Source organism: Anneissia japonica, unplaced genomic scaffold (assembly GCF_011630105.1).
Source record: "Anneissia japonica isolate Jap-2015-1 unplaced genomic scaffold, ASM1163010v1 scaffold287750_len332794_cov232, whole genome shotgun sequence".
NCBI classification, from domain to species: Eukaryota; Metazoa; Echinodermata; class Crinoidea; order Comatulida; family Comatulidae; genus Anneissia; species Anneissia japonica.
Genome location: NW_022723669.1, coordinates 234,112 through 248,995, shown reverse-complemented (window position 1 = coordinate 248,995; position 14,884 = coordinate 234,112). Strand labels below are relative to the sequence as shown.

General features: G+C 35.2%; 1 protein-coding gene and 1 long non-coding RNA gene across 8 annotated transcripts in view; one reads left to right on the top strand and one right to left on the bottom strand.

Annotated features, from left to right (window-relative positions):
* LOC117112323 (cyclin-D-binding Myb-like transcription factor 1) overlaps nt 1-12,191 on the bottom strand; it is a 66,319-nt gene extending 54,128 nt beyond the window's left edge. Inside the window, exons 1-12 of one of the 7 annotated variants that reach the window (XM_033255391.1) lie at nt 12,110-12,191; nt 10,797-10,954; nt 10,390-10,512; nt 9,283-9,353; nt 8,793-8,880; nt 8,540-8,616; nt 8,000-8,157; nt 7,533-7,565; nt 6,265-6,374; nt 5,301-5,529; nt 4,681-4,832; nt 3,806-3,982 (exon numbers count right to left, since the gene is read on the bottom strand). In XM_033255391.1, the coding sequence (XP_033111282.1) occupies nt 3,806-3,982; nt 4,681-4,832; nt 5,301-5,529; nt 6,265-6,374; nt 7,533-7,565; nt 8,000-8,157; nt 8,540-8,616; nt 8,793-8,880; nt 9,283-9,353; nt 10,390-10,512; nt 10,797-10,938 (1,360 nt within the window). In that variant the 5' untranslated portion in view covers nt 10,939-10,954; nt 12,110-12,191. Of the gene's footprint in view, nt 1-3,805; nt 3,983-4,680; nt 4,833-5,300; nt 5,530-6,264; nt 6,375-7,532; nt 7,566-7,999; nt 8,158-8,539; nt 8,617-8,792; nt 8,881-9,282; nt 9,354-10,389; nt 10,513-10,796; nt 10,955-11,443; nt 12,057-12,109 lie in introns of those variants that run through there. The other 6 variants (XM_033255394.1, XM_033255395.1, XM_033255393.1 and 3 more) reach the window with 6 other exon arrangements.
* Nucleotides 3,521-6,395, top strand: LOC117112325. The gene is made up of 3 exons (XR_004446018.1): nt 3,521-3,694; nt 5,401-5,553; nt 6,260-6,395. It is a non-coding gene; the product is annotated as an uncharacterized LOC117112325 (long non-coding RNA).
* Nucleotides 12,192-14,884: the final 2,693 nt, after the last annotated feature.

Below are 14,884 nucleotides of genomic sequence, written 5' to 3'. Positions count from 1 at the left end.
TATTGGATATGCGTCTATTAATAGATGCGGGAATTTGTTTCAGGATAGATGGGGGATGGTTGGATTTGCTGTTGACGTAGAGTAGTTGGTTGTTTGGTTTGCTGTAAGGCTTGAAGGACCCATTTTTTTTAGGCTGAGTGTGACATCAAGGAAGTTGGTGGTGTGGATGTTCGCCTGTATGGTGATGCGGAGGTCGAATGCGTGGAAGATAGATATAATATTTTTCCTCATTCCAGTGAATCAGCAAAAAAATAAACGCTATAGAAGTAAACAAGTAAAAAATCAACTACTGTGTGCACTTTATTTAGTTTATGACAGCCAATTTCAATGGACATTTAAGCTGATAATCAAGATTGCTTCTCAGCTCTAATAAAGTTAACAGAACAAGGAACTACCCTGAGGTTAGCTGGTAAGGTTTTTTTTTTAACCATGCAATATTAATTGGTTTCAACACCATGTTTAACGATGCTGGTCAAGCAGATCTAGTCTGAGTCATCTTGGATTTGATCTTCAAACTTCATATTAATACAGCAAAATATATTAAATCAAGAGTTTCCATATCATTGTGCTAATTGAGATTATATTATGTATTGTCATTTACTTATGATAAGTTCTATCTACAGAGATACTGTTCAGAGTGACTGATGATGGTGTACTGTATCATTCGACTTCTGAATCTGACTGGACAAACCAACCATGACTGCACAATTTGCAGAGAGTTATTTGAACCTAAAAGTGTAAAAAATCAAAATGGAGTTATACCGGATAATCCTGGGTGTTGTCAGATAGCATGATGGGAGATAATCATACCAGGCACGTGTCGCAAAAATTAAACAAGATGCAGCCAACTTCTAAATCAATCATCGATATTCATACGTGTCTAGAAACTGTGTACTCTTCTTGTACGCATGAAATTTCAATCTAAAGTACTTTATGAAACTTTAATTGAATTTGCAAAACTTGCTAGGTCAGATAAGATAACAAATTGATGTAACATACTCATCCTGCCAGGGAAGTGGTGGCGAATGGAAATTGAACTTCAATGATTTTGAACCAATATCACTGTAACCTTGACCATGCTAATTATTTTTAATAATGAAATAAATTAAAAAAAGGATTTTCTATATTTAAAATAAATAATGAATAAATTAAAATAAATGGTTACAAGTCTTTATACTGCCTAGTATAGGTAAAAAGTTTATCAACCATAACTTGACCGAATATACACTGTACTGTTATTCCAGTGATAATTTCAATAAATAAAATACATTATTAATTATATTGCCTTATATTTGCTGACATCAAATTGGCCATAAAATATTTATATTATATAGATTTTTGATACTAATTTTGTATTGTGGTTTTTTTTTTCAGGGCAGATGAGGAGCTTCAAACAATAAATTTTTTTTTTAGGCCCTACCACTGGCACTGGGTTATATACAATGCTGGTTTAATCTTGCCCTGCACCCCTACTTACAGTGTAACTGCCTTTCAACACTAATTAATAAACAAACAAAATTACTAATGAAGAAAAAAAATATATAAGAAAAGACAACCATTGAGCTCTGCTTGTAGAGTCACTTCCGATCAAAAGTTATTAATCACCAATTCACTCAGCAAATTAATCTTTCAATTTTAGATCACATAAATTTCAAGGAGGCGGCAACAATCTAAGCCAAAATTGCTTGGCAACCAAATGACTTTATTTATTAATGAAAAACTGTTTGCGGAAGTTGGTTGTTGTCTGCTGTAATGAGTCTTCTTTCCTGGTCTGTAAAAGAGGTGCCTCCTGACACAGCTGCTGCATACATGACATAGAAGCCTATTTGGTGAACACAGCTATAAAATGATACTGGTAGAACACTAGAGAATGCCATAATATTTATGCTGCCCTCTATAGAGTTGGGATTTCAATCTTTCAACAATGAACCACTGGGTTACTACCACCTATTTCAATGATCTTTATGTAAGAATCAAATAAAATTATAACGAATGTGCAAAAATCTTCCATAAAATATTAATATATGAACGAATGTTTTGATATAAAATATTTAAATAAAATAAAGTACAGTAAATTGTATGGTACATATATTAGTATGTGTCAGAAAGAATACCAGTTCGTTGGCTGAAGATTACATGGCAACAGGAAGTGATAGAGTTGATCTAAACATTGATGAGGAACAGGCATAGATCAAAAAATGTAAAAGTGTCTGATCAAACAACTGTAACACAAAAAAAACCATGTCTAACCCTGGAAATGAGAAAACAGCCACTAAATGATACGATGATGATTAGATAATTTTTAAAAATCTCTCTCTATTGATGAGATGTCTTGAAATCAACTGAGTCAAAAATCTGGCTGATGTATTCATAAAGAAATGGGCTAGAACACAGGTAACATGTAAAATTTGAAGAATAACAATCTTGTACAAATAATGCAGGAATAATCTGGCTCAGGGGAACGGGCATAACCACCCTTTTTCAAACTTTTCCCACAATTGTTAAATATTAAAAAGTGTATCTCATTAACCATTTCCGATTTTTCGAAAAGCACTTTTTTGTGCCTTAGAAAAATCAGTTGTACATATTAAAATATTTTTTCCCCAGATGCAGATATTGCCATGGCAACCTGTAGTTCTTCATCTGTTTCCCTTTATTTAACAAATGCATAAATGGTAATTTAATGACCTGAGCCTGTATTTAATGACAAATGTTACAAATACTTAAACATAGTACTTTTCCTTGAGGTTATGAAGTGCTTAGACAAAGTCATTCCTACAAATTTCTATTCACGTTGCTGCCCCTAGGCATACCTACCAAGTCTCACGCATCTGGCGCTCCCAAGCCACTCACCTAAAATTTCAAGTTTTTCCATTAATCTCAAGCTTTATTTTATTAAACCCAAACTTTTTATCGAAATACTCGAAACCTTCGCAATTTAATAGTTTATCAGGCCTAGAATCATCGAAAATCTAGCATTCCTATTCTAGCTACAATTGCTTCGAGAATGGATCGACCACAGATGTAAACAATAGAGTTACCCATACATGTTATCCAAGTAGGAAACTAACACTGATGGCGCTATACATTACGTCATTTCTATGTGAGCACTAGAGATCTACTTAAGAGTGCACTAGAAAGCATCTAAGCTCAAAATGTTTCGGAGCCCTAGGTGGGCCCTCGACCCACACCAATTGGTTTATTTCCTGTCAAATCTCAAGCCATTAGCTACCTCCAACTTGGCATGTATGCCTAGGGCAGACAAGAAAACTGTAACCCACACCATTTGTATATAACCTGAAAAAGACCTGCATTTCTAGATAAAAATATAAAGGATGATAGCAGCTTTTGAGAGAATATATTTTATGGAAAGAGCTACGTCTGTAAATTATACTAAACAGCACATTTAGAAATATCTGATTGCTGCCCTCTAGTGGCAAAGGTTTCCTTGTACACTATTATCAGAATAAGGATAGCAGCAGTAGGAAGTGAAGCTTCCTTTCTATAAGACTGAGCTTCTTATTAATGGCCTGTACTGTTTGGTGTGTGAAAAGAGATGGTATGCAAGATGGACGCAGCTGTGACGTAAAGCTCTTTCTAATACCATCATCTTAATTACTTGCTGTAATGTTAAACCTCTCTCCTGGGATTAAAAAGATCTTATTTGCCTTAGTTTGAGATATGGGCAGCAGCTGTAAGTAAAGCTTTTACCTAGAAGTTCAAACACATTTAATTGCCTTGCTGCAATGTAAAGCTACTCCGATAACTTAAATCAAACATCTTAATTTCCTTTTAGTGGCCATACCTTGGTTTGTGAATTGAATAGGCAGCTGTAACGTAAAACTCTTTCCTATAAGGTCAGACATCTTAATTTGTGTTGAAAGTCCTGTCAGTGTATCGATGTGGTTCACATTCACCGATGGATCACCCCGGGGTCTTGTTCCATACGGCACTTCACCTGATTTTAGCCGGGCTAATATTTCTATTTCAAATTAAAGATACACTTGTTAATAACCTAAAATTGGCTGGAAATTGATTTAAAAACATGCTTGTAGTAAAAATCTGTAGATTTAACCCCTGATGTAATATATGTCTTTTTTATCTTATATTAGGTTGGACAATGCTACATTTTATGTTTAACCAAAAAAAAAAAATAGAGGTTTAATCAAAGATAATAAATAGTAGAAAATAGAGCACTTTGCGATATAGTGAAACGTCGATGAGAGCGTCCATGGAGCAATTTTCCTCCATCCTAGAGGTGGCGCTATATGTTTATAATCAACAGATAAATCCAAGGCACCGCTCAAGTTTGTTTCCTTATTTCTCCACTCCATCAAATGGTCACAATTATTTCCTCAATTCTAGAGAGGGCGGATGTTCCATCAATTTTAATGCAAAATATGTGAAGAGCTCATTCTTCTGATATATTAAGTTCTTTGGTTTAATAAGAATAGCATTTCACTCAACACTATAGGAATGTTCAGTCATTATACTAAATGCAATAGAAATTTGGGTGGGAGTCAAACCCACAAATTCCAACGTTACTAGCCTGGAAACAAAGACAACAGTAGGTCACAAAGCTTGCACTAATGACCAACTAAATTTGATCCCCAAATAGTGGCAGGAACTGCAATGATCTTGCATCAAGAAATGTTTTCATATTATAAACAGAAGTTATACCTTGGAATGAGAGTGTATTGTGGTTAGGTACATGCCTCTTGAGAGCCCACCATTTTGCACGTAGCCACTGCGGAGATCGCACACTCCGCCACCCTTGGGCCAGGTCATCCCAATTGATTGCACTTTCAACCTGCTGGGCAGTTGCTATCAACCTATTCAAATTTCAAAGGAAAGGAATTAAATTATGAACATTCTTGTTGTACATATTATTCAATATTATATTAATATTATCACAATCACTGTTGTAGAAGTAGTTGATGCAGCATAGACAGTTTGGCTTCCCAACCTCAGTCAGGGTTTAAATGCACTTTATCTGCATTGCTTCTCCCAATCCAGAAGTAAAAGTGGATACCTGGTAGGGTTTGAATGCCACATGATCTGATTAGCTACTGCAATGTTATGGAATACTCTCCTGAAACTTGAGTTTGTGTTTATTCCAATGACCAGGGTAATTGATGATGCAAAGCGCAGAGGCCTTAGTGTGATGCAGTGTATAAGTCTACCATTATCATTATTATTGCTAGGATAATATTGAATTTCATTAATGTTAAGCTAATTGAGGCTATTTGATCATTATTTTTATCGCTACTAAAATTATGTAACAATATTATTATAGTTACTTTTCAATAAGTTTATCATCATCCTCCTTCAGCCAATATGTTCCACCAGTCTTCTTCCAATTCAAGTAGTTCAACCATTTTGTTCTGCATTGTTTTTCAGACCTTGTTCCCACCTGCTTGGCCACCTGGTTCCACGAAACACCTGTAGTTACACTTGACCCAGGTACAGCACCTGTTAACTCATAGACAGACTCGGCCAGAAGCTGTTCCTCCTCCGGACTCCATTTGCCTGGAATTTCGTAAATTCTATCAGGTCAAAGTTGTAACTAGTACCAAAGAGTATAAATAGAACAAGAGAGCAAAGTCCCGTTCGTAAAAACGTCATGCCTGTGTAGGACGCCAACTAACGGTTGTATATTCTTTTTATTACCCAGTGCAGCGCTGCGCAACGCGGTAGAAGTAAACTCAGTAAGCAGAAAACAAAAGTACAGTATCTTGTGGAGAACAGATAAACAGACAAACCTACAGCTGTCTCTTATACACATCTAGATGTGTATAAGAGACAGGTGCAGTACTGGGTAATAAAACATATACAAGCGTTAGTTGGCGTCCTACACTAGCTGCGTAGAGCGTATCGTTTTTTTACGCTCCCAATGAGCGTTGTTGGCTCTCTTGTTCTATTTATACTCTTTGCTAGTACTTACAATGAAATCACATTACAATACTTCCAATCAAATCATACTTTATACTAGTTTTCATTACAAGTTGTAATAGGTCTTCACACCCTAAAATTAGGCTACACTCAATAATCATTTCCAGAGGCCAACCTTTATAAACCAAGGTCCTTCTTCGTTACAATGCAAAGCAAGACTTACTATATGTTGGATAAATATAGTATCCTCTAAATATGGTCATAATGACATCACATCATGACCATATATAGACATATCATGACCATATATAGGCACATCATGACCATATATGCGCATACAACAGATTTTATTATTTTATTATTTTAGATTACCTTGATGAGAACAGGGCTTGAGAAGACGAAATTTATCTTTGACTGATGAAGCACTTCGACCCATCTCTGTTCCAATGGATGCCCAGTCATTACCATACTGTTCGTGGAGACTGAAAGACAAAATATGTTTATATGATAGTGTACTGCATGCTTGTTTCAGACATATTTGATGAAACATATGTCTTTCCATATGTTTTGAAAGTTGCAGCATACTACACCGTCAAAAAGTCTGATCAAGTGTTGTCTGATAGCCCTATCCAGACTATCAAATTTTAAATGACAAAAAATTGTTGCATGCCCATATATAGTCATGATGTGCCTATGTAAGGTCATGATGTGATGTCATCATGACCATATATAGTCATGATGTGCCTATATATGGTCATGATGTGATGTCATCATGACCATATATAGTCATGATGTGCCTATATATGGTCATTATGTGATGTCATCATGACCATATATAGTCATGATGTGCCTATATATGGTCATGATGTGATGTCATCATGACCATATTTAGGCATGCTACATCTTTATGTCAAATAAAATTTGATAGCCTGGACAGCTTTAATCTCTATCCACACTATCAAATTTTCTTTGACAAAAAAATTTGACATGCCCATATATGGTAATGCTATGCCTATACATGGTCATGCTGTGATGTCCACTAAGATCTATCTATGCCCATAGTAGGAGGAATGCTCAATATCATGTCTGTCTCTTATACACATCTTTTGTGCTGATCACGGCGGAACTGAAGGGCAGCCTAACTCCAGCTACTTCCTGAAATAAATAAGCAATAGAGGGCAGAACAAGTTTGCAATCGGCCTACCCTCACTACTTGGCATTGCTGAACGATATACAAAATAAAATTGTGTTTATATTGATCAGCATTCTTCAATAAAGCCCTGTCCAGACTATCAAATTGTTATTTTCTCAAAAACATGTGACATGCCTATATATGGTCAAAATGATATCACATCATGATTGACCTTATATAGGCATACAACAGTTTATTTGTCCCAAGAAAATTTGAGTCTGGATTGCACTAGATTGTGCTTGTTAAGCTCTATCCACACTATCAAATTTTCTTTGACAAAAAAATTTGACATGCCCATATATGGTAATGCTATGCCTATACATGGTCATGGTGTGATGTCATCATGCCCATATATGGGCATATCACACTTTTTTGTCACACAAAATTTGATAGTGTAGACAAAGCTTAAGAGAAAATAAAATTTATAACACGCCGAGTTGAAACTTACTCTTTTAACTTCTCAATATCTTCCAAACTGTACCTAGAAATACAAAGGAAAACATATTCAATCAAAATGAAAGCAATAAACATTGGAACAATCTTCAGCAGAAGATTCTACAAACAATGAAAAGAACTTCAAAGTTTGTACATTAATAACATTTTAAAGTATGGGTATTTGTGGTACCCAAGCATTGATATAAATCACATGGGCAATAGTTGCATTAGAACCACAATCTTTGTGTAATTGTCTTGATCAACATCTTTGGGTGGCTTAGTTTTACCATGGAGCTATGGCTTGGCTTAATTTGTTGTGCACATTGTCTTTCTCATTGAACAATTTAAAGACAGTATAAAATAAAGTAATAATACTTTAATGAAGGTAAACGAGAATTAAAATAAAACATGGTTGTAATAAATATATGAAAAAAATTAATTAAAATAACACATAAAAGTTTCAGATAAAGTAACACTTACTTTCCGACATGGTTCTTACTATCATACATGCGAATAATCTTGCGATAAACAGCAAATAGAGGGCGGTTTAGTCCCTTCGCAATAAAACGGTAGAACCCCTTACGTTCATCCTTGTTCATACGAAAGATGACCTCTTGAGGGTTGCTTAAATTCTCAATCTAGGAAGAAATATACTCAGTTGCTGTCTTGATAATGGAAGATTGTGTTTTTTTTTAATAAGTAAATTTAGGTTCAATGGTGGACTGTATAAAAATGGAACTAAGCTGGAAAAAATGTTTAAATATTGTATAATACTATACAAGTATTAGTGTACTAAATTTACTATTTAAATAATACATATATAATCAGTATATTCTTAATGACCTAACAAGTGTTGATATAAGAATGGATAAATATTATTGTATAGTAAAGTTACCTCAAACCAATCAACAAAACAATTAATACTTTGAAAAGTAATGACTGTAAGGCGCTAAATTGGAAGAGAGTGGTAGCAAGGCTAATCACTTGACTAAACCAAAAAGGCCAAAAGAAGAAAGGTACCTCAATATATTCCTCAATATTTCTCTTTAGTATTTCAATTTCATCTAACGACCAAACTCCTTGCTTCCAGTTATGACCTATGATATAAAAAATCAATAAATAGTAAATTTTTGGGTAGTTTAAGTTTTGAAGTGCACTGTTGTGTCGATGCGCCATGAGCATCTTTTCAGATGGATGCGGGCACAAAACACGTTTTAACCTGCAAAAAAGACACCATCTTAGTAAATTTGACATAGGCCTTGATTTTCATTACCTTGTTCAGCCAGGTTATCTTTGCTTTGTTTTGACGTAAACCAAGATTGTGTGATGGGATCAAAACTTTTGTTTTTGCCAAATGTATTCTGTAAAAAAAATACAAAAATTAAAATTATATTTCACTAAAAAAAGTCATTATAGAGTTACGGGCATTAAAATCACAATTTGTATACAATCCATTGTAGACAGCTGTCCTTACAGCAACAATAAAATAATTAAATACTCTTGATGTTGTTTTAATTTTAAATCTTCCGTTGTAAATGTTTTGATGTACTGCCTTTTCCAATGTACTGTAAATTTGCATTGCAACCAAAGTAAACAACTGTAATTAAATTTGTAAATTTTATCATTCTCTTTCAATTTCAATGTAATTTTTTATTCATGTATGGTTTATATTTTTATTTATATATTTTATCCTTGTTTTAATGTATAAATCATTGCAATTCAGCTACTCGCTGAAATCTGATTTTTAATAAACTTGAACTTACCTCCTCTTGAGTGAATTGTGGGATAGTATTTGACAAGTTAACAGAAGTTGATGATGGTGCAACCTCGGTATCTACGGAGAAAATAATCCGTAAACAGTAATTGATAACCATTATTAGAAATGCTCTAATATCTAAAGTTAATCCTCAAAAACATATTTTTGGGGGTTCATTCCTTATTTTAAATAATTGTTTTTGTAAAAGTAAAGGTAGGTGAATAACCCCATAACTTGAAGTGTCATTGTGTTGTAATGCGTATTGGTATGGTTTGTGACTACTGTATTATCTGTAGATAGGGCCTAGTAGCTTCATGTTCACGTTAGTCCATGCCAGAGGTTGAAATGAACCATGTAGTGGGGTAGCTGCTAGTCTTCCAAAAGATACAATGGGTTATTTAAAGACAGTGCACACAAATCAGATACGTACACTGGACCTCCCTTTTTGAAGTCCTCATCCAAGAACATCTGGTTATACCAACCAACACTGGGTGAGAAGCAACGTGAACATTAAGGCTGAAAGTTAGTAGTGCCTCTGTCCTACTGCTCAGCCAATTAAAATTCTGTGTAATAAATACTGAAACTTCTGTTCTCTTTCAGTAGTGGAAACTGTCTAGTCTAGTTTTTTTTTCAGTATCTGTTAATGGCACCATCATGTATTTAGAAGGAGGGCTAATGTCGAAGTCAGATTTAAAGGGGAACCCCACCCCCCCTTTTTTAGAAAGTGTAAAAAAAAGGGGGGACCCCTTTTTTTAGAAAGTGTAAAAAAAAGGGGGAAAATAAAAAAAATTATTGATCGCTTAAAAGGCCTCATAGGTTATTTCTGGGCGTCTAGAAAACAAACATTTCGCGGATCCCCTTAGGGTAGTGTTCTCTCTCAATCAGGGGACCCACATTCAGACATCTCTGAATCCAACCCTGGGACCAATAACAGAATAGAATACAAACGAATCAGAAAATATCCGAAATTAATTGTAATCTTTTTTTCCAATATTTTCTAATTGATGCTTGAGTTTCTCCTTAGTTAAAAGTTCACCACCAGAACAATTTAACTGAGGGAAATGTGATTGACAATGTAAATTATTTCCATGGCAACAATTATTTCAGTACCAACCTTCAACCTCATGCAAACCCTCCACTGTAATATTCTGATCACCTACACGAATAACTTTCGCTTTCTTGATGACCAAATTGTTGAGAACTGAACTGTCCTTTCGTTTATATCCAATCATCTCACCTGTAATTATCAATTAATCATTATCAGATAGGTAGAAGATTTCTAAAATTTGGATCGCAGTTTAGGTACTGTACTGTAGGCCATTGTGGGGTTCCGATTGATTACAACAGTTTAAAATTAATAGATTCCCTTCTAAATTTATTAAAGAAAATAATTAATATTCAGTACATTTTTGGCTGTCCTAAAAATTGGACCTTTTTCGATTCTGGGGGTATACACACCGATCACATCTACAGATACGGGCCTGTAAAGCTTGTATGATTATGTTTGTGATTGACACCTACCTCCACCATTGTCCATAGGTACAAGCAAGTACTGAATTGAGTTATCAGGATCTAGCTTTGCACTATCTTCACTTAGATTCTCACAACTTAAGTCCAACGGGACAATTGTGGAGGATGCTTCCTTATCCATGCATCCCTCCATCTTTTTATATTAAGGACTGTAAAGCAAAATAAAGAAATTCATATCAAAATTAATTCAATTTCCAATTAAAAACTACTAACTAAGCAATAATGGCACAGTAAATAATGTAGCTTACTTTCTCATATTTTACAGCGATCTAGGCCTACACAAGTAAATTTTGTAAATTCCCAAATTTATACAAACCTTTTATTATACTTAATACGGCAACATTCTAGGACCTAGCAAGTTAGTTCAACCACTATTCAAATGGTTCTCTTTTTATGAAGTCCTTCTTAGACACTGGAGAATATTAAATTTTCTATAAAATGTTTAATGCTAATGAAAGAAGTTTGCTAGTTATGAAGGAGGATTTGCTAGCCATATGAACTGACTGAGAACCTTTGAATAGTGAGTTTGACCCAGAGCTGTTAGACTAGGTTATTACAACAGTAGGCTACGATACTTCCTCCTCGCCTATCTTTAGGCATCATTATTATTAGGGTTGTTCTTATTAATTATTACATACATATGAATGAAAACATAACGGCCAGCTTTCTACTAGACTAGGCTCATCATTGTGTTCGTTTATTATTTATATTGCAAGTCTACTGTAGGATCTCTTCTGCTAGCTTAGCACAAGTTGGGCCCGATCGTCTCACAATGTGACCGATCGTCCTGGGCCAATCATCTTGCAGGCCCGATCTTCTGTCACCCGCCTAGCGGCAGAGGTATGCTTGGTTGGGCCTAGCCTAAGAGAGTAGGCCTAGGCCTAGGCTAGGCATAAAAAAAAAAAAACGAAAATGCGTAGGCCTTCTACAATTTCAATAGTATCAGAAACAGTTATAGAAGTCTTTAAAGACTGGCTTTGCTATTTTGACATATTCATCGATAATAAAGAGTATATAACCGCATTCAACATTGAATAGGCCTAGGCCCAGCCTAGCCGAACTGCTTCTGGCACACTTGCACCGGGCAGACATTGGACAGCAGCTTCCACACTCACTCACATGGTACTTTGTTTACCGTACGGGTACTTTTCAGCAGCAAAGCCCAGGATGAAAAGAGACCTGGATAAAAGTACCAGGATGTTAGACAATAAAAATCAGTAAATAATACAAAAGCAACTCCAAAGTATGTAAATGCATTATATTACATCAATTAATAAACATTTTAATACAAAAAATACACTCACAAAACTACAGAGTTTTCGAGCACACGGCAAGGAAACGGAATTTCTTCTCAGCAGCGGAAATAATCGATAAGACGCTACTATATAGAGGGCGCCATTTAAATCTGCAACGACATCATTGGTAGAGACTTCATACGCTAGACTGGATTGCTATGGATAATTTTTGTTTTCCTCCCGGTTTTCTACTACAGTACTATTATTTATTTATTTATTTATTACGTTATAAAATGCACAAAAACGATGAAACGATGAAGTATAATTTGAAATCCAAGATGGATGAACTGATAGTGTTACGACAGTTTCTCAGTCAGATGTATCCGTTTTTAGAATAGGGCCTACATGAGACTCAGCACGTGCATTTTACACAACTTTAAAGAGCTAACTTTTAGTTACACTGTAATTCATGCTCATCTGGAGCTCATTTCATTAATATTGTTTTTTATTAATTGTTGTTTCAATTTAATTGCTTGATTTCCATTTGTATTTTGATGTGTTTTTTATGTCTTTGCATGTACGATGTGTCAAAGTTTGCTTTAGGCCTATAATTATTCGGATTTGAAGGGTTTTTTTTTTAAATAAATTGAACAAATAAATTGAAAATTTAAATCATATATAAACTTGGGATAAACGCTGAATAGACCTTTCCGGAGTGTCAATCAAACTTAACAACTGACTAATCAGAACGGCGCTAGGAATACGCACGCGTCTCACAAACACACGTGTTGTCCCACAAACGCACGTGTTGGCGTATGCTTTAACACTGTCGTCTTGTGGTACCTTAGCAACAATATCTAAGGGACGGGGCTTAGTGGAAAGGTCCATTGTTTACAGTTAAGAAAATTCAAATCAGCTTCTGCTTTACGTGATTTTTTGAGTGGTTTTTCTAGCTTCCTCAATTCAGACTTTATAACTTCACTGCTGCATGATATTTCGTATTATCATCATCTTGCCAGAATCTTCAGAACTTAAACATCAGGCCACACTCTCCAAATTATTTTACTGGTTCATATATTTAACAATTCAACTTACAGTATAAATTATGTAGACCTAATATTTATACATTATTTAATCAAAGGACATTATTTACAATTTTTTAGACCTAATGAGTTGGGATTTGGTACAATTTCAAAATATTTTTATACATTTTCATTTGTATTTTTTTTTTCTTGAATTTTGATGTTATGTTGTCCTGAACTAAGGACCCCATTGCAAATAATAAGGGTTTTTTTTAACTACTTTCATGGGCTATCCCTGTATATAAACAACATTGCAACTTGTCTTGTTTCTTTTTCTTAATTTTAGGCAATTAAGAACCTTCGCTTTTTTGTCGTTTTATTCTCTTTTATTTCCTTGTCTGCATATGAATATTGATGTTTTTTAAATCAAATAAATTCAATCAATCGCTGCCGCCACCGACACCACCACCGCTGCCACCACTTTCATCACTATCATCGCTAGAGCAATCATCAACATCATCATCATCATAACCACCATCATAGTTACCAACTTGAGAGATTTGAAATGCCTGACTACACCAGCTGGGGGTGGGGGACGCTGTCCCCTCCGGGGTTAAGAGGCGGAGCCCCAGTGTGGGTACAGGGCTCCTGGCCAGGGTTGCCATTTGGCCTTTTTGACGGCCAGATTCCTCATACCTGGCCGTATAAAAATTTGCCTGGCCGTAACGTTTGAAAAGTCACGGTCAAACTATATTTGGCCGAATTTTTGAATTTACATTTTTTTTTCAATACAGGCCTAATATAACAGACTTGTTTTGGATGTGTTGTTTTTGTTAGCTTAAATTCTATATTTGATTCTAATCACAGTGGCGGATCCAGGGGGCTCAGGGGGTGGGGGTTCGTTCCCCCCTCTGTGAAGAAACGTAACAAAACACTATGGGTCCTGGCTTACAAAATTCATGCTAACTAGACGCGGATCCAAACCTTCGTCCACTTCGCCCAAGGTCAGGGTGAGAATTCAAAATAAATTTTTTTCCTTATTTTGAACATTACCATTAGAAAAATGTTTAAAAATCCACACTATCCTATACCTTACACTTTTAAACTGATTGTACTGTAGGCCCACCAGAGAGAGAGGTACGGTACATTCCCAATACATTATGGTCTTCCACTTCTATAGCACATGATACAGTGCATAGCGAACGTTATGTAACCACTAATAATACTCAGGTCCAGTGGCGTAGGTATGGGCAGTGCAGTCAGTGCACAGCACTGGGGCCCGGGGCTATTAGGGCTCATTCAATAGGTATAATGATCTAAAAATTTAACTTTAAAAAAATCCTATTCAAACTTTAAAAGCACCCTTCAATAATATTAGGTTTTAGAGGCTATAGTTATTGATTATATTCATTACAATTTACCTATTAGGCCTACCTATTTCCCAAACTCTGCAAGTAAAAAAAACAAAACAACAATACAAGCCCTTACGTATACGATGGACTAATATACTTTTTGAAATCACATTTCTAAAGCAATACAATATCGTCACGCTCATTTTGTGTTTGTGGTACAGTATTTTAAAGTTGGTTCAACTATTATTGTGTACGTTTTCAAACACTTCAGATCATCATAACTTCATCAATACATTTTAGATTCAGTTCACTGCGAGTAGGTCGATGACTGTTCTATTATTGAATGGTAATTGTTATCATCGTGATGGAATAGACAATACCTAGATTTGCGTCAGGAGAATCAATTAGGGGCCTATATGTATTTTGCCCAACCTGTCGTGAAAATGTATTGAATACTCAGTGCATGATTC